Here is a 19,756-nt window from a genome sequence, read left to right on the forward strand (position 1 = left end):
CTTTGTTTGTTTAAATCTTCACTATTAGTCAGATCTGAGACAGTCTTTATGAAACGCTACAAATGCGAAATGATTTTGTCCTTTGAAGTGTCTTGAGTTGGTGTTGTTAAGCAGAGAGAAAGTAAAACTTAGCTTGGGCTGTGAGCATATACCCGGCCATTTATTGGGTGGCAAAAGTGATACTGGTGAAAAATCAGCTTGAAAAAGTAGCAGGGATTCCTCTCACTGACTTAATGCAGCTGTAAGTAACCCCCTTTCTTTGAATGCCTCCTGCATTCTTGTTTGAGAACAAACTCTGTTCTCTAGCCCCACAGTCTGTTGGAGTCTTTACAATTTGAAATCATCTCAGTAAGAAAATACTCCCCTCTTTGACTTTGAGCCGTTCTGACATCAAAAGGCATTGGTTCCTTTGGTCACAGTCTATCCATCCCTGTGCTAACCTTATCATTTTCACGGAGCTGCCAACTCCGAGTCTGCTCCTTCATCGAGTTTTGATGTTTCTCTCTTTGTCACAGTTTGAACCTCTTCATTTAAAATTTTACCAAAATGCTAATTTTCCCCTCCAATCCTATAATACATTCCTTAATGTTTTTCTTTCACGCACAAATAGGGAAGTAACTCTGGTCTGTAAGGCATTTGACATCTGGCCTGTGGGCCCCATGGTTCTCTGGTATATAATGTTCCTTGACGCAGTGGGTCAGGCAGCCTGTCTTGCTGTAGATGGATGAGTTCCTCAGTAGATGTAGGCTGATTGGAAAAGGATGAGGGACAAAAAAACAACACACAATGGGCAACTCTGAGACTGCAAGTAAGAGCTAAGCCATTGGAGCTGCTCCTTATGTGTGGGTTTTTGTCTCTCATCCTAGTCCAGTAGGCCTAAGACTAACCAGGAACATATCCTGTGTTATCAGAGCGGAAGTGGATCTATAGATGTCTAAACCACTAGGGCCAACACTACTGTAAGCAAGGAACCCAGACTACGCCAATTAAATTTGAAAGTGTGTCTGTCCAAGAGACAGGTATGAGGCCTGAGAGGGAACATGTGGTAGAGGCATGCCGATGCTGGTGGTGGGATGGGAGCCGGGAATGTTATGTGCCTAAAACACTGTTGTCAACTGTTGTTAACTTTATAAATCACTGTGCCTAACTAAAAATAAAATTCGTTTTAGAAAAATAGGACATCTAGAGCAACACTTTAAAAAAAAGAAAGTTAAGCAGAATAGTAAAAGGGTGTTGTTGGAGATAACATAAAGGTCTAAATGACTTCGGTCTGGAATGGCCAGAAAAGATTTCCTGGAGGAGATGGTCAAGGAGCAAGATTTGGTGGACCTGGCTACTGTCTCGGTCAAAAGAGGGAGAGGAAGTGGCCATATCTGTATACTGTGCCATATTGTGTGAAATTGGTTTAGTCTGGTAAGGAAGAGAGGTGGTTGGATATTGTGGTAGAAATGATTGATCAAACAGCCATAACACATTATGGCAGACCTTGGAAGAGAAAGCTACCCTTGAATTATTGCTGACTAGAAAAAGCATACTTTTTTTTTTTATCACAGGACCCTTGTTGTTTTCTGTTTGTTTACTTCGGGCCACATCCTCTAGAGCTCAGGACTTAGTCCTGACTCAGTGCCCAGGGATTGCTCCTGTTGTAGTTCTGGGGACGATATGTGGTGCAAGGTATCAGACCCAAATCGGCTGCATGCAAGACAAATGCCTTAATGCCTGTGCTGTCTCTCTGGCCTTGCTGACTCCAGTTTAAAACAAAACAAAACAACCCGGATACTTGTATGCTTATGTGACTGTTGTAGTTCCAGGGCACAGCATTACAGAGGTTTTCTTTACATCTTACCTGCATTTCTTGAACATTTCTGAGATGAGAAATGATTTCATTCTGCTCCATGTTTGTTTTTCAAAATTATGAAAGGTAGACATTCTCCCCCCACTACCCAGTCGCCTTCCTAAGAGACCATGTTGCAGGATCCTTACCTGTCCCTAGAGATGTTCTAGACTTTGTTCAAGCAAACAATCTACTCTGTAAGTTGCTCTGTTTTCCTGCTATAATATAGTTGGAGATAAGACCTTTATTGTCAATATAAACTAGTTTCATTTGAAAAAAAAGACTAGTTCTTGTTCTCTTCTCTCTTGAGCTTAGGTGGGTATAAATCAGTTACCTGTTGAAAGTGCTTTATATTAAAACTCTGTCACGTGAAGGAAAAGAGATTTGAGTAGATATGGGGAGAGAGAACTCCTGTGGGGGTGAAGCAGAGGCAGAGACCAGAAGCTTGTAGGTGCTGGGGTGCTGGAGGCCGCTGGGCACGCTGGATGTGGAACGGTCCCTCCTGGCCCTGGGCACTTGTAGCTCCATCAAAGCCTTATGCAACATTTATTTTTTTTGTTTTTAAATCTCCCAGACTGTGTAATTTTGACTGAGCCATTGATATCTCAAGATGTTGATGCAATTCATGTAGCCTGGAATTTATTATATGGTTTCAAATGCTTATGTTGTTAGATTTTCTGATGCACTTTCTGTTGCATGGCTATTTGTTGAGACTTTCATTATATCAGTTATATAGGTAATTATATTTGTGATTATAAGCTGTATAAGTGAGTTTTTCTTACCTAACTCGCAGCTCTTACGTGGCACCTGATAGGTCCATTTTGTGTTGTAAGTGGCTGCAAGGGAAAGCCAAGAGTAGTTGTTCGTGGAAAACAGTTGTTGACTAGTTTCCCCTTCAGACTGGCCCCTTTTCTGTATCTTCTGCTTACTTTTGCCGGATCCTAAGAGATTGCATGCTTAATGGATAAGTGTGGGTACTTGAAGTTAGTCTGTGTATGTCTTGTGAGTTTATATGTCGAATTTCGGTAAATTCCATATATATTAACTTCTTCTTTTTTTGCTTAATTTTAAAAATGGAAAAAAAGTGCCCTAAATACAATAGCATAATTTAAATATTAGTTACTTAATGGATTAGATTTATTGCTTTCGACGCTATTACTTATTGCAATTTTTTTTTGATGGAAATTTCCTAAAGTATGTGTAATATTGAATGCCTCATTAGTCAGGGCTTATTACTCATAATTGAACCTTTCTTGATGATGAAGTCGAACAAAGAGAGGAACAGTTATTGAACTGTGCTTAAAAACGGCTGCCCTTGGGTATTCTCAAGTTATATTGAGCAGTCTGACTTTATATTACATTTCCACTAGATTACTATACTGTGTTGTTTTTTATGGGTCTTTTATTATACGATCTTGGACTATTTGCTTTTGGCAATATTTCATACCTCATTTTAAATTAAGAAGTTATTGATAAGTAAGTTTATAATACCAGGAACTTTATTTTCATCAATTGATAGCCAAGTTTATAAGGTGGTATTTACTTTATGCACAAGAATTAGTTCATGAAATCTGGGTGAGTACTAAGGGTATTTCCTCATTTCTCTGTAAGGTGATGTTCTTTGGTGTTGTGATGTAAGAACTCTTAAGGTGAAATCACTGAAAGAATGACCTAGTAGGGCTAGAGAGCTAGTGAAGGGTAGCTTTGCATTGACTTTCCTCGAATTGACTGACCTAACTTGGATCCTTGATACTCTGTATGATTCCCCAGCACTGCCAGGAGTTATTCCTGATCTCAGAGCCAGGAGTAAATCCTGAGCACTGCTGGGTGTGGTTCCAAAACAAAAACAACAAAAGGAATGACCTAATAGACTAATTCAAAATGTACTAAGTAAATATTTATTATTTTTTTGAAAATGCATTTCATGTATTTTCATTCAAGTGACTAAAACTTTGTGTAGAGAAGAATAAGTGGTGGTTAATAAAAACTTGTGATTGCTTAGTTCTCTCTTAGGAATAGTGAGGGATAGTGAAATAGCAAAACACTATATTCTTACCTTTAAGAAGATGTATAGTTTAGTTGTCAAAATAGTACTTGTGTGGAATGACTAGACTACTTGTTTTCTATTCTGTGGCTAATTTGTGAATATTTTTGCAGGACTGTTAAAATGGTTGAGTTTCCAATCTGTAAATACCAAAACAGTGCTTCCATGCTAGCCATAGTGAAAGAACAGAATTTTCACACGATCTTGCTTTGCAGACTTATTGGCATCTCAGACTTTTTGTGAGTCATCACAGATTCAGTTAAACTAGTCACAGATTCAGACTAGTCTTTGAAATAAGTTTGTTGATTATGTACTATGATGCTGATACTGTGGCAATCTCAAGTTGTTCTAAAATTTTTAAACCCATGCTTTCAAGTTTTCTACTTTGCATTAGCCAGTACCAAGAATTCATAGATTATACCTGGTCCCAAGACACATACTGTAGCTACCTTGCTTTTCTTTCTTTTTTTCCCTTCCTTCCTTCCTTCCTTCCTTCCTTCCTTCCTTCCTTCCTTCCTTCCTTCCTTCCTTCCTTCCTTCCTTCCTTCCTTCCTTCCTTCCTTTCTTTCTTTCTTTCTTTCTTTCTTTCTTTCTTTCTTTCTTTCTTTCTTTCCTTCTTCTTCTCTTCCTCCCTCCTTCCCTTCCTTCCTTTCTTTTCTTCCCCTCACACTTTGATGTGCTCAGGGTTTACTCCTGACTCTGTGTTTAGAGGTTGCTCTTGGTACACCTCAGGGGACCATATGCAGTCCCAGGAATCGAACCCGATTCAGCCAAATACAAGGCAAGTGCCTTAATTACTATCTCTGTGATCCAGCTGTGTCCATTCCTAACCTGCTCTATTGCTTTTTAATGACATTGTGAGTTTTCAGAAACCCCCAGATGGAATCATGAGCATTCCTCACAAAATTGTTTCTGGTGTGTTGCTGGTGGCCAGTTGTCCCTAGTACTCAGCTCTATAAACATTCCAGTCACTTCTGATGTATAGCCAGTCTCAGATCCATTCCTTTTCCTGCCTACGTTACTGATCAAAGAGTGGTAGAATAAGTGTGATTGTAGTGGCTAAGTGATAATATTTGAAACAAGTCCTCAAAAATAGATCGCAAATCCCAAGATAATAATGAAAAACAGTAGCAGAATTTGACTCTCAGACTCATGAGGGAGCAGTAGACTTAGAATTGCTTTAATTCCAGAAGGCTCTATTGTGTAAAGACTCCAGGAGCCTTGTGGAGATTTTCCATACTTCTCTGCCAGAGTCCACTTCTTTATAAAGGCTTTCAAAGATAATGACTAGCTGTCATGCTGGCCCCCAAACTTTGCATTTTCCTCTTTGGTGAACTGGTGGGTTTTCTCAAGACATGAGAAGCAGGACACTGCTCTGTTCTCGTGTGTGTGTGTGTGTGTGTGTGTGTGTGTGTGTGTTTAAATAAATTTTATTTTTGGCATTTGGGCCACACTTGGAAGTGATTGGGGCTTATTCCTAGCTCTGTGCTCAGGGATCACTCCTGGTGGTGTGCTGGAGATTGAAACCAGGCAAACCACTTGCATGGCAAATGCCTTACCCACTGTATTGTCGATTGTGGCCCCTATTATTATTATTTTTAATTGTCATCAGAAGTGACCCAGCCTTCTCTACTTGAGAGGGAGGAAATCTCCTTTGCATCGTGACTGTAATCTGGGCTTCCGGAAAGTACTCAATGAAATTGGTGAGGGACCAGAAGTAGAATGAAGATAAAAATTAAAAACTTATTCTGGTTTGCAGTATGTTCAGGATGAATAGACTGGCTTTTGGCAGAGATGTGTGACACACTGAAGTCTTTTAGTAGTTGGCTATGTTTGATAGGAACCTCTTAAGAAAGACTGATGTTTCCAATTGGTATGAAACAGGAAGGCTATAATCATCTAATTTATAATATGCAGAGGGCATTTGTGCTGGCAGAAGAGTCTCTTTTGTGCAGCGTTTTTCTCATTTACTGACTCATATCACTCCTTTCCCCCTGGAATCTGTTAACTAGTGCTTTGTGAAGAATACATTTGGGGAAACACTGCTGTGGAGACCTACATTTATCTCCAAATGCAATTAGACCACTCATCAGCTGTGTCCGTTTTCTGTATTCCTTCAGATTACAGAGAATGGCATGTGTTGAATTCTACTTTGCGAAAAGAATAGCCTGAAGAAATGCATCCTGACACTGATGGGGAAATCTCCCGGGGTGGCTGTGTCTTGCCTCCCATGTTTTACTTTTTATGAGAGCTCACTCTAGAACTGTGCTTTCATTTTATATATATTTTTTTGCTTAAGGCAGTACAGTCCTACCTGGAATGAGACCAGATGAATGAGTGAAATAAGATTAGTTAGATAATTAATATACTTAGGAGAGATAAAAATTAGTATAGATGTTTCCAGAGAACAATTATAAAATAACTGAAAGTCTGCATGGCTATTTCAGAGAGAGAGAGAGAGAGAAAGAGAGAGAGAATGGTGGGGAGAGAGAGAGAGAGAGAGAGAGAGAGAGAGAGAGAGAGAGAGAGAGAATAAAGTAGAAAATGTGCTGAAAGTCTGTGGGCTGGGATGTGGCTTGGTGATAAAGCATATGCCTTGCATGTGTAGGGCCCTAGTTTGGGGTCCTAGTACCACCAAAGAAACAAACCTTTGCCTTTAAAGTAGGTATTTGAAAGCATTATCCATTTTGGGGAATGTCATATTTGTCTATTTCTGTTTTTGTGTATAGGTTTTGTAAGGTTTTTAGAAGGCTACTATATTGTGTTAATAACTAAAAAGAGGAAGATGGCAGATATTGGAGGTCATGCAATATATAAGATTGAAGATACAAATATGATCTATATACCGAATGACTCTGTACGAATTACTCATCCTGATGAAGCTAGGTATGTACTGGTGATGACTATTTTTTTTTAACTTGTGGTAGATAAATTATGTCTATCTTAAACAAAATGTAGTCAAAAGATTGTGTTTTATGTCAGAAACATAAAATTCTGGCTCTGAAATCTACAGCTTTAATTAAAGGACTGTTAAAAAATATTTTGTGTTGTAATAGTTAATTCAGCCATGGATTAACAATAGCTACTAAAACCATAAAGGTGAGAGTTCATTACTGAGAAACAGAATAGTCACTTAGTCTCAACATGTTTTATTGCATGAATGTCTGTTATTTACAAAAGATATAAAAATGACAGCATTCTTAACCAAATGATCAAGCTTAGCTGAACTAATAAAAGACAACATTGACAGTATTTGTCTCTTAATGTGAAACAATGGGAAGGACATAGATTACATGTGTGGTTTTCTTGTGAGAAACACTTTATGTATAAAACAAAACAGACTTTTAAAAAATGTCACTGTCTTCAAGTACATAAAAAGCCAAAGGATTGTTCTAGGTTTTAGTTTTGTTTTTGGATCACACCTGGAGGTGCTCAGAGCTACTCATGGCAGTGCTCTGGGTACCATGCAGTATTCAGGACTAAACTTGGGTCTCTAGTATGCAAAACTTGTGCTCAGCCCTTTGAGCACCTCCTGGGCCCCTGCTCTAGGATTTCAAACAGACATGATAACCAAATGCTGTTTGTTTATCAAGCAAAAGGTAAATTTCTGTTGGTTCCTAGGTTGAAATGTGTTCATGCGTGTACATATACATATACATATATATATATATATATATATACTCTCACACATATGCATGCATAGCTAGCTATAAAAGATTTTAATGGGACAGTTTGCATATGTGTTGATCTGCCAGATCATATTGAAGAAAAATATAATGTGGTTGTTTAGGGTAGTTCTTATTCATAATGAATATATGTATATGTAGAAAATATTGAGGGGGTTGATGTCATCATGCTGCCACTTATAGTTTGGAAAAATAAACATGAGTGTCTGAATAGGAAGAATTTTGTATTCGTTTTGAAGGAAAGAGTTTTAACAATGAATTTGGATGAATGGCATACTGGTATTCACTGTGCTATTCGCTATCCGTCCCCTCCCCACTCACACACACACTTTTTCTGTAGACTTTAAATCTTTTTAAAATTTGACAGTTGGAAGGGTGCCTCATAAGTTGCATTCGGTCAGAAATGCAACAAAACATAAATGTGATCAAGGATTATGCGTGGCCTCATAGAGGAGGCATGAAAGCAAACATCTCTTGGAGAGTCAGTAAGCATCCTGGACAGCCTTGCCTGCAGGGCTGGGAGTGGGTGAAGAGAATGAACAAATAGCGGTGACTAGGAGAGAAATGTGTGTGGCGAAAACTGTAGACTATAAATTCACCCACCTTTTGAATCTCCATCTGTCTGAGGGCTGGGTGGCAGCTAATTCTGGGCCCAGCAGGATCAAATTCTAGCAGTGGCAGTGTGGGCACAGCTGGGGCCCAGGAAGAAGTGACCTATCAGAACTCTAGTGTTACGTGACAGGAACAAAAGCCATAGGTGGTGCCAGAAGATAAAAATCGTACCTGCCCTCCAAAGCACATTTCAGGACTGACATCTACCTAGTTTCAGATTGAGCTTATTTGAAGGGAGAAAACAAAAGCGGGGGTTGGGGTTGGGGAGGAGGGCTGGTACTGTTGTGCCTATTTCCCAAACCCAAGGACTGAAGCAATAGGATCAGGGTGAGGCACCAAGAATGGGGACTGCAGGAAACTGGAACTGATTTTTGCAGCAAAATCTCAATGGTGGCCAGTGTACTAAGCAAAATAAGCACAAATAAAAGAACTCCAAGACACATGACTATGTTTTTAATTGATAAAACTCAAAGACAGAGGTAACATCCTAAAGAAACAAGATGAAAGAAGGAACTTATATATAAAGGACCCCTCCTTCATGAGATTTACAGCATATCCAGCAAATGAAACTCTACAGACCAGAAGAGAATGGTTGGCCATAGCAACCTAGTTAAATAGAATAATCAACCCAACAAGAATTCAATGCAATGACAAATATTTATGGGCAAGCAGCCACTAAATAAGTTGGTAGCTATTAAACCAATGTTGCAAGAAGCACTAAATGGTTTTCTGTAAAAGGCAAGACTAACTTCACAAACACTCATAATATCAACAAAATGATGGCAATAAATTCCTTCATTTTAGTAGTCTTATTTAACATCAGCCTGAAGTCATCAATCAAAAAAGGCATAAAGTAACTGGATAGATAAAAACATTGAACCCAATTTCTACTGCTTTTAACAGACTCTCCTGAGCAGTCATGATAAGCATAATAAAAGGCGAAAAACAATCTTATAGCAAATAGTTGCCTAAAAAATTGCCAGGATGGCTATACTTAATATCAGATAACATAGACTTCAAACTGAAGATTATAAGGACAGTGGACATTATTTAGTGATCAAGGAATCTGTACATCAAAAAGAGTTGTGTCCATCAAATACATGTGCCAAATAAAGGACCATCAAAATTTATTGATAGCAACATAATTGTTGGAGGAGATTTTAACACTTTGTACTATTTATCAACTTACCAAAAACCTAATAAGAGAACATCTGAAAGATGGAAGAGATGGGTCTAATAGACATCTGTTGAGCTCTCTGCCCTCAAAACCTTTCCTTAGTCCTAAAATGGATATGTGGGTCATTTATTTTTTACTTTTTCTTCAGTTTAAAACATTTTTTATCTTAAAATTATGGTGACCCACAAAAAACTCTTTTTGGTTTTCTTACTCTCCTCTCTCCTCACAAAGCATCTTCAAAGTATATTATAAAAAACAGAAGCAGATTTGCTTCTATTTGCTGAAAGTTATTCACACATCACATGTTAGTGTATGACTTTCCCTCTGTGGCATATTCACTCTGGAGGAAATTGTCAAAGTGCATGAAGTTAAAGTTAAGAATCTCTGGAGAGCACTTAGTCTTATACTAAGCTCCTTTGGGTTGGGGAGTTTCTTTTCCTTTTCCTTCTACTTTCCGATAAATCTATTACAAAAGGGGGGGAAAAATCTCTGAAGTGACAGTCAGCAGAATTATAAATGGCTTGAGGTGAAATATTTACTCCAACTATAGATTGAAATCCTCATTTTTCAATGAGTGTCATCATAAATACAAATGTTTATGAAACTACATGTTAAACTATGAAAATATTATAGCATTTTATGAATATAATATGTTTATTTTATTTTTTAGGTATCTACGGATATTTCAAAATGTAGACCTATCTAGTAATTTTTACTTCAGGTAAGTTTGATAAGCTGATTTTTATGCTTATCGGTCAGTGAAATGTTTGTATTTTCCAGATGACGGAGACAATGAAAGGATATAATAATATTCCCTCTGTTCTTTTGTTCACTGTATCACTGTATCACTGTTATCCTATTGCTCGTTGATTTGCTCGAGCGGGCACCAGTAACATATCCATTGTGAGAATGGTTGTTACTGTTTTTGACATATCGAATACACCACGGGTAGCTTGCCAGGCTCTGCTGTTCTGGCGGGATACTCTCAGTAGCTTCCTGGGCTTTCTGAGAGGGATGGAGGTATCAAACCTGGGCCAGCTGTGTGCAAGGCAAATGCCTTACCTGCTGTACTATTGCTCCAGTTTTTTTTTTTTTTTTTTGCTACTTTTAAAATTTTTAATTGTGTCACCATGAGATACACAGTTGCAAAGTTGCTCATGGTTGGGTTTTAGTCATACAGTGTTCCACCACAGGTCCCTTCATCAGTGTACATTTCCTAACACCAATGTCCCCTTTTTCCCTCCCACTCTCCTTACTCTGCCTGCCTCTTTTCTTTTTTTTTTTTAATTTATTTTATTGAATCACCAAGTGGAAAGTTACAAAGTTCTCAGGCTTACATCTCAGTTATACAATGCTCAAACACCCATCCCTTCACCAGTGCCCATATTCCACCACCAATAAAAATAAAAACAAAAGCAAAAACAAAACAAACAAACAAACAAAAAAGTATACATCCCACCCCTCACCCCCCAACCCACCCCGTACGTGAGTGATAATTTCACTTCCTTTTCTCTTTACCTTGATTACATTCCAGATTTCAACACATAACTCACTATTGTTGTTAGAGTTTCAAAACAGACTCACTATTTTTGTTGGAATTTATCCCCTAAGAATACAGCTCTATTAACAGGGAAATATTTGATAATAAGTTTTCCACTGATGAGAATGAAGAGATAAAATGTCGCGCGGCCGCGCGGTTTACAATTTCTGTATTATAGTAATTAAGTCCGCGAAGATTTAAGTTTGAAAATGAATCATTTCCCTTCCTGGAACAGCATGTAGCCAAAGTTAGTTCACAGTCTCCATACATGGGTGCAAGCACTTGCTGGAACCCCAATTCCTAAAGCTGTCTCTGGTTCCCGCTCGTTCCACATCCACCGGCTCTGCAGAGGCATGGGCACCCGGGCCGAAAACTCGGCCGGCCGGAGCCGAGCACTGGCCCCGGCTGGGGCTGGCCCTGTATCCCGCGTCTGCCTGCCTCTTTTCTTCTCTCTCTCTCTCTCTCTCTCTCTCTCTCTCTCTCTCTCTCTCTCTCTCTCTTGCTCTCTCTCTCTCTCTCTTGCTTTCTTTCTTTTTTTTTTCTTTTGGGCCTTATGCTTTTCAGTACAGGTACTGAAAAGTTAATCTTGTTTATCTCTCTACCCTCTCAGGACTCAGTTCTTGTCCAGAGCGATCATTTCCAGCTATCACTCTCAGAGTGGACTTCTCTGTCCTAGCTGCCTTTCCCCCTCCACCACTCTCTGTAAACTTCCAACCACGGACCAGTCCTCCTGGCTCTTGTTGACAACTCTTTTGGGGGTGGGGAAGGGGGGCGGGAAGGAGTGACATCTGCTCAGGGCTTACTCCTGGTGGTGCACTGCTGACTATATGTGATGCCATTGTCTAATCAGGATTGGCTGCGTGCAAAGAAAGAACCTTAACCCCTGTACTATCTTTCTGGCTCCTGAAACTTCCTTTTTTCTGTGGGGTGGGGGAGGGGGTGTTTGGGCCACACTGGTGCTGCTTGGGGGTTACTTTTTGGCCCTGTTCTTGGGATCTGCTGCTTATGGTGTTTGTGGAATTGAACTGGGGTTGGCAGCGATGAAGACAAGCCCTTAACTCCTGTTTTATCTCTTCATCTTTCCTACAACTTCTCTACCATTCATTCACTGTTGGACATTTAGGTTGTTTTCATGACTTGCCTATTATAAATAATGTTCCTATGAACATGGGAATACCTTTTTTGTTTTTACTTCCTTTGAATATAATTTAAGAAGGAATATATATTTTAAGGATATTTAAAAATTATTAATATTAATATAATTAATTATTTATTCATGAAATACAGAAAAAGCATCCACTGTCAAGAGTGGATCGTACCATCCATGATGTGAAACTGGAGGAAGTTAATTGCTTTAATATAACTTTTATCCTTGTGAGATTGGGTGCTAGTAAAATTAATAACTTCATGTGGTGTTGTAACATTGAATTTCACAGATAAAAAATTCAAATTCTATGAATAAATTAGAGAGGAAATAGTTAAACAGTATCTCCAAATAGGATTCTAATCTAAAACTATGACTGCTAAAATACTTTATAAATTTATATAAAAGCTAAACAATTCTAGGTCTTTTTAAATAATGTGCTACAATGATAAAAGTTGCTAATACCTATAAAATAAATTATTTGAAATAAGAATTTTGAGTATTTGCCAAAAAGCCAAATTTTATTCTGACAGACTATTATATTTTGGGTGATTATTTTTCTTCTGAATCATGGTTCACTGTGATGGCTTGTATTATTTGTTTATATTTCTATTTTGTTATGAGGTCTGTATGGGACCATTATGAGTGATTTACAGAATGTTTTATTTCATAGGTAACTTGGAGGGTAGGTCATGCACTATTGCAATGTATTTTGTGAATTTCTGTAGGACTCTTTTCAGATACTTATATAATTCTTTGCACCACCCATGTGATTATATTGATTTCAATGTGAAGTAGAACATATATGATGATGCAAATCAATGAATGTAGGTTTACTCAGACAGGATTGTGTATTTTTGTCACAAGAGTACTTATATCATGCAATGGTTTTAGATTTTATGTATCATTTACTGTGGTTTACTATGCTTATTTGAGCAAGACTATTACAGGGAATGTAACAGGTGCTAAGTAATTTAGTCTAATTCCTTTAAGTTTTAATTTGTTATGGGATCTTAAGACTATGAAAATAAGTTTTGCTTTAGTAATTGTCACTATTACTATTTTCTCAGTTACAGCTATGATTTGTCCCACTCACTTCAATATAATCTGACTATCTTGAGAATGCCCCTGGAAATGTTAAAATCCGAAACTACCCAGACTCGCCAGGAGAGTTTTGACATCTTTGAAGATGAAGGATTAATTACACAGGGCAGAAGTGGTAGGTGATTGTCAGCCAGTCTAATGTATGTCAGTGCAGCATCACATGTGTTTGTTCACATTTCCCTCCTATTTACAACCCTTGTTGATCTGTGTCCTTACATGAGATTGTTTCATATAGGTAAGTTGTACCAATTTGTTTTTATAGAGATTATCGAATGTCATGTAATTTTATTTGTGGTCCTACCAAAAATGGTATGGTGGCAGATTTTCATGGGATACATTCAACCCTAGATTTTTGGTGAAATGTAAAAGGGGTGATCTTAAGCTGTTACTCCATGCTACTTCTCTGCAGTTCGCTGCCTCATTCATGTTTTTTGTTTCCCTAAACTCTATCAAGTCAAAGTCTATGTTTATTTTTTTGACTGTGTAGAATCACCAGCACTCTGTACTGATGTGGATCAAATCCACCAAAAATTGACAAGCTATGAACCTGTCATCTTACAGCTTAAAACATGTTTTAGAACTTAAAAATGAGCCAGATGCTAGCCAATTGTGCTATTTTTCTGATACCAGCTTTTCTTTTTCAGGTGTGTTTGGGATCAGTAGTGAGCCTTACATGAAGTATGTGTGGAATGGTGACCTTTTGGATATAATTAAAAATACTGTGCATCGTGACTGGCTACTGTATGTTATTCATGGATTCTGTGGCCAGTCAAGTATCCTTTTCATTAAAATATATTAAAATAATTGATAAGACTTAGGTTATACTAATTTGTAGAAAGCTGTATCTGAATTCTAAGATTTAAATGGATCACTCTATGCACCCAACAGGAAAACTTCCCCATAAGCGCTCTGTAGCAGAAATAGAGGATTACATCCCACACTTGAACCAGTTTGTTATGTACACAAAAGATAAATAATAGCAAGGGAGAAAGTGCAACGTGCTCAGAAAGTAATAGAGGTAATAATGAACATAGCTATCTGAGAGAAGGAGCAGTCATTGGTGGGGAGGATGGAGCAGTTTCCTACGGACAGTAGAACTTTCCCTGGGTGCTGAACTAAAGCAGGCCTTAGTGGCAAAAAAGGGGTGAAGTCATGGGTACCAGAAGCACCACAAGTATAAAGGTAGGGAAGTTCATGGAAGCATCCTCCACACACAGGGACAAGGAAGGATACACACTGGGTAAGTCGTCAGATGACTTTAATGATGAGACCAGGATTTGGGTTTGATACTGGCATGTCAGGAGAGAGTTTTGTTTTTTTCTCCTCAAGAAAGTGACACAAAGTAGTATTTAGGAAACTTGAGTTCACCACCATTGCTAGGATATGGATTAAGTTAAAAAAGATTGGAGCAAGGGACGAGGGTTAGGGAAAGATAGCAGTGGATTATCATAATGTAATGAAGGTTGGGAGTAGAAGGAAGAGAAATTAAAGGGGAGTAGGTAGACCATTCACTAAGTTAAGGAGTGCATTTTATAAGTGCGTTCTTTCCCTTTTTCACGTCCATTATTTGATTCATCATTTGATTTCTATGTTGAAACCTTCTAGGAAAGTGCTACTATGGCAAAAGGTCTTAAAAGGCAGAAAGGTATTCTTTCTACAAATGCCTACCTCTTTTTTGAGACATGTAGGACATTTGTATATCCTGCATTGACATTTTCGAAACCCTGTGTCACTTGTTTTTTAAAAAATGTTAGAAATTCTAGGGGGCCGGAGCGATAGCACAGTGGGTAGGGCGTTTGCCTTGCATGCGGCCGACCCGGGTTCGTATCCCCGGCATCCCATATGGTCCCCCAAGCACTGCCAGGAGTAATTCCTGAGTGCAAAGCCAGGAGTAACCCCTGAGCATCGCTGGGTGTGACGCAAAAAAAAAAAATGTTAGAAGTTCTAAAGGAATGGTTGTTTTGAGCTCCTGAAGTGGGTGGGTGTAGCACTGTAGCACTGTTGTAGCACTGTTGTCTCGTTGTTCATCGATTTACTCGAGCAGACACCAGTAACATCTCCATTGTGAGACTTGTTGTTACTGTTTTTGTCATATCAACTATGCCACGGGTAGCTTGCCAGGCTCTGCCATTGCGCTGCTGTGCCAGGAAGATTTTGGAAGAATAAGATCAAGTGGTCCAGCTGCAGAGCAGTGACCTTGAGCAGTGCCAGTACTACCTCCTGTATGCCAAGGGAGGGAGAGGACAGACTAGATGAAGACACGGGGATTTTGAAATGAAGAATAGTCAGATTTACACATGGCATTTAAAAATCTTGCTTGTTGCCTTCTCATTTGTTCACTCCATGAGTGAACCCTAAATTACTTTTTCTGTTTCGGAAAAGTAAAGTCTGGATGGAAACAACACGAGACTTTAACCACTGAGGACTCCAAGAGTGGTCGCAACTCCTGAAGGCAGTTTCTCAAAGCTGCTTCTAAATGGTGTGGTGCTCCCAGAGAGCAGTCAGGACCCAGCAGATAAGAAACACAATAAATATTTCTCTTGTAAAAATAAAAATAGTAGGTAGCTCCCTGGATTATAGTTTTAAGACTCATTCATTTATATGATGTATCTTGAGTTATCAAATCTTTAATAAGTTCTGGAAGTCTCTATGGTGATAAAAATGATTGCTGTTTATTGAACATTTGCTATAGGACAGGCACTAGTTTTACACATGTTAAAGAACCAGTGGCTCCCCACCACCTAATAAAATTACTGTATTAGCACTGGCAACATTTTACAGAAGATAAAACTGAATCTTAGAAGGGTAAAGAACTGTCATCAGTCAATTTGCTTGAGCGGGCACCAGTAACGTCTCCATTGTGAGACTTGTTGTTACTGTTTTTGGCATATCGAATATGCCATGGGTAGCTTGCCAGGCTCTGCCTGCGGGTGGGATACTCTCGGTAGCTTTCGGGGCTCTCTGAGAGGGACAGAAGGTTAAATAAGAGACAAAACCAATTAGCTATATGTTGACTAATTTGCAGTGTTGCATTACTAATTTGCAGCATTTTATTTTTGCAGTTTGGATGGCTTTTACAGTACTATACTCATTCCATCCCCTCAGTCTCCTAAACTATGTCTTTCTTTAAATATTCTATAGGTGGCCTATGCTCTGTTTGAGAGCATTATCATGCTTAAAGAAAGGCATGACTCTTTATACCTGCTTTACATCTGTTGGTTGGCAACAAGGAAAGAGACCAGGTTTCCCTGAGCTGTTCACCCTATAACTGGTTACCGTTACCTTGAAATTCATGGAGACTGCCCAACAGGGTGGTTCAGTTTTGCTTTAAGACCTTTTGCCAGAAGAAATAGACACAGTGCATTCTTGGGTAGAATTTATTGATGTTCTTTAACTCAATGGACTGAAGGTATCTGAGTGTGTATTTAAGGCGAATAATTCTGTTAGTGTTTGATGTGACAGTCATGAGCGCTGAACAGCTTTAACTTGGTTTCTAAGAGCTCTTGATTTATGGACGACCAGTATATGTCACTCTTATAGCCAGGAGATCCAGTAAATTTGCTGGGACGCGGTTTCTCAAGAGAGGTGCAAACTGTGAGGTAAGCTGGGAAAACAGAAGACATTTTCACCCTGTGTATTTGCTTTCCTGGTTGATGAAACAAAGTGGAATTTCAGAAAGTTTCTTAGTTTGGGATGTTATGAAGAGAATTATTAATTCTCCAGAGTATCTAAAACTTCTGAGTAAAATTACTAATACACATGTTTCTGAAAACTTAGCTCTCATATGAGTTATGTAACACATTTGGGAGTTACAAAATGTCTAATGTCTTGAAGGATGTGACTTTTTTTGTAATACTTGAAAATCTGTATTGTATATTTAATGTAAAAACTAAAATAGCAAAGCACATCCACCCGAGGCCTAAGTAGGCAGAAAGGAAAAGAGCACTCATTGATTTCTGATCTTTGATCAGAAGACTAAACCAAGTGGAGCAAGACATCCGCCCTTGCCTGATGTTGTGTCAAGGAGAGTGTTCTGTTCGCCTCTAAAAAAAATAATCTCTCTCTCTCTCCTCATACCTCATATAGACATCTTGTGGCTAAAGAAGATGTGTGATTGGTCAGACGTTGGGTTTTTGTTGTTGTTTATATTTTGAGCCACACCCGGTTTTGCTCAGGAATTACTCCTGTTTCTACACTCAGAAGTTACTCCTGGTGGTACTTGGGAGACCATATGGGATGCTAGGGATTGAACCTGGGTTGGCCATGTGTGAGGCAAGCACCCTACCAATGCCTCAGCCTCATGATACATTGGGTTTTTTTTATCTTTGTTAGAACAGTACCAAGATCTTAAAACAGATCTTGCTTAAAAAATTTTTAAGAAGAAAACATTCTTCTTAAAATTATATCACCAATAAAGAGTTATAATTGGTGCTTTAAGAAAAAATAGATTGTCACAGCTATGTTATTTTGAGCATTCATATTCAATAATCATATCGACAGATTATTAATTTGTCTACAGTTATTATTTATTTTATTCTTATGATAAGCTGTTATAGTAAAACTTCCTGAAGCCTCTTTTCTCCACCTGCCTGTCAGGCATTATTTGACTCTCTCTTTTGTCTTCCTGGGTCATCAGAGTTGAACTACACTTCTCTTGCTCTTCCTGATTTCCTACACAATTTCATATAATTGCCTTTCTTCCTTTCTTTCTTTCTTTCTTTCTTTCTTTCTTTCTTTCTTTCTTTCTTTCTTTCTTTCTTTCTTTCTTTCTTTCTTTCTTTCTTTCTTTCCTTCCTCCCTCCCTCCCTCCCTCCCTCCCTCCCTCCCTCCATCCTTCCTTCCTTCCTTCCTTCCTTCCTTCCTTCCTTCCTTCCTTCCTTCCTTCCTTCCTTCCTTCCTTCCTTCCTTCCTTCCTTCCTTCCTTCCTTCCTTCCTTCCTCTCTCTTTTCTCCTATTATGTCTCTCAAGCAACTCTTTGCTTCTTGTGTTATTAGATATTTAATTTTGTTTTTCCTGTTCTCTACTTTTTAACTGCTTTTATTGCATTTTAATGGATTTTCATCTCATCAGTGCATGCATTGTTTATTGATTAATACGGACCTCTTTTAAGATAGTGTATGAATAAAAATTAAAATTTTATTGTACATGGAATTTTTTCTGTTAAAAATTCTAGGAACATAAAATCTTTAAATGTACCTTTTGTTGCAGGGTGATGTTGCAAATGAAGTGGAGACTGAACAAATACTCTGTGATGCTTCTGTAATGTCTTTTACTGCCGGAAGCTACTCTTCTTATGTCCAAGTTAGAGGCTCAGTTCCTTTATATTGGTCTCAGGACATTTCAACTATGATGCCTAAGCCTCCTATTACATGTGCGTGCAACAATCTTTTTTAATACTAGCTCTTATTTACCCACATTTATAGATAATGATCTTTTGTCCCAGAACACTCATAAATTCTTAGGTTTTAATTAAATTGAAGTGCTGGAAAGTAGAGAATTTAAAAGAGGGACATGCTTATTTTTGTGCAATAACTTTATATTTTTCTTAAATTTTGGCTGTTGGTAAATTTTTTCAGATTTCACTTTAGTAATTTAAGGCTCATTTCAAATCCAGTAAATACAAGGAGAATGAGTGTCTGAGAAGATCCTCGAGAGGACACTGGGAAGTGAAATGACTAGAAAATAAGTTGAATTATATTTCTTTAAAAACGATAAAGCAAAACTAACTCGCATGCGTTCATTCCCACAAGTGGAGTTTTGTCCCTTTGTACATTCATCTTTGTCTTCCCCACAGTGGACCAGGCAGATCCGTTCGCGCATGTGGCTGCACTCCACTTTGACCAGATGCTTCAGAGGTTTGGCTCGCCCATCATCATCTTGAATTTAGTGAAGGTATGCGCATCAGTGTGACTGTGGAATCCAGTCACCTGGGACAGCTCTTTCCTAAACAAGAAGTCAACAGGCTTCCTCTCCCTCTCCCCTGGGGAGAGACTTGCAGGTCCTTGTCCTGTTTATTGGTCTGATCCACTGCCCTTTGGTCTCCTCCTTGGGAACCTGTGAAACTGGGTGATCTGTTTGTAAGACAAGGGAAGAGAGCTATGCCATGTACCATGCTCCTGGTTTCCATGGGTGAAGTAGGTAGGACATGGTGAAATTCTACCTTAGTTTTGGACAGCTTGGAGCTGCATGGAGAATAAATGATCACAACAAGCCCTTCTACCACCAACTCTTTAGATAGTTCCTCCTGGGCAGATTAAAATGCATTTCCTTAATTAAGGGAAAGCTTCTTTCATGATAAAGTAAATGATCGACAACAACAAATCTGCTGACGAGGTTCAGGTGAGAATGGGAGAAGTGCTTGTTGGAAGAACTGCTTAACCCACCAGTTCAAGTGACCAAGGTGTGGGATAAAAGGGAGCAAGTGGTGGCAGTGAGTTGAGTACCCAGGTGTGTGTGTGTGCGTGGTGGTGGTGGGAGTAACTTCATCAAAGATCAAGAAGAAGAGGTGTTTCCTTTGATTATTTGAGTTCCCTTAGTTTTGTGAGATAGGTATCACTGTATCACTGTCATCCCGGTGATCATCGATTTGCTTGAGCAGGCGCGAGTAATGTTTCC

The 19,756-nt window shown here is 38.7% G+C and overlaps 1 protein-coding gene across 1 annotated transcript in view; it reads left to right on the forward strand.

The window, feature by feature from the left end:
• The window catches only part of FIG4 (FIG4 phosphoinositide 5-phosphatase), a 131,967-nt gene that overhangs the window by 18,783 nt on the left and 93,428 nt on the right, over positions 1–19,756 (forward strand). Inside the window, exons 4-10 of the mRNA XM_004605717.2 lie at positions 6,608–6,764; positions 10,024–10,074; positions 13,108–13,256; positions 13,786–13,914; positions 16,640–16,740; positions 18,350–18,512; positions 18,936–19,033. Of these exons, the coding sequence (XP_004605774.1) occupies positions 6,608–6,764; positions 10,024–10,074; positions 13,108–13,256; positions 13,786–13,914; positions 16,640–16,740; positions 18,350–18,512; positions 18,936–19,033 (848 nt within the window). The remainder of the gene's footprint in view (positions 1–6,607; positions 6,765–10,023; positions 10,075–13,107; positions 13,257–13,785; positions 13,915–16,639; positions 16,741–18,349; positions 18,513–18,935; positions 19,034–19,756) is intronic.

The sequence above is a fragment of the Sorex araneus genome, chromosome 4 (genome assembly GCF_027595985.1).
Source record: "Sorex araneus isolate mSorAra2 chromosome 4, mSorAra2.pri, whole genome shotgun sequence".
NCBI lineage: Eukaryota > Metazoa > Chordata > Mammalia > Eulipotyphla > Soricidae > Sorex > Sorex araneus.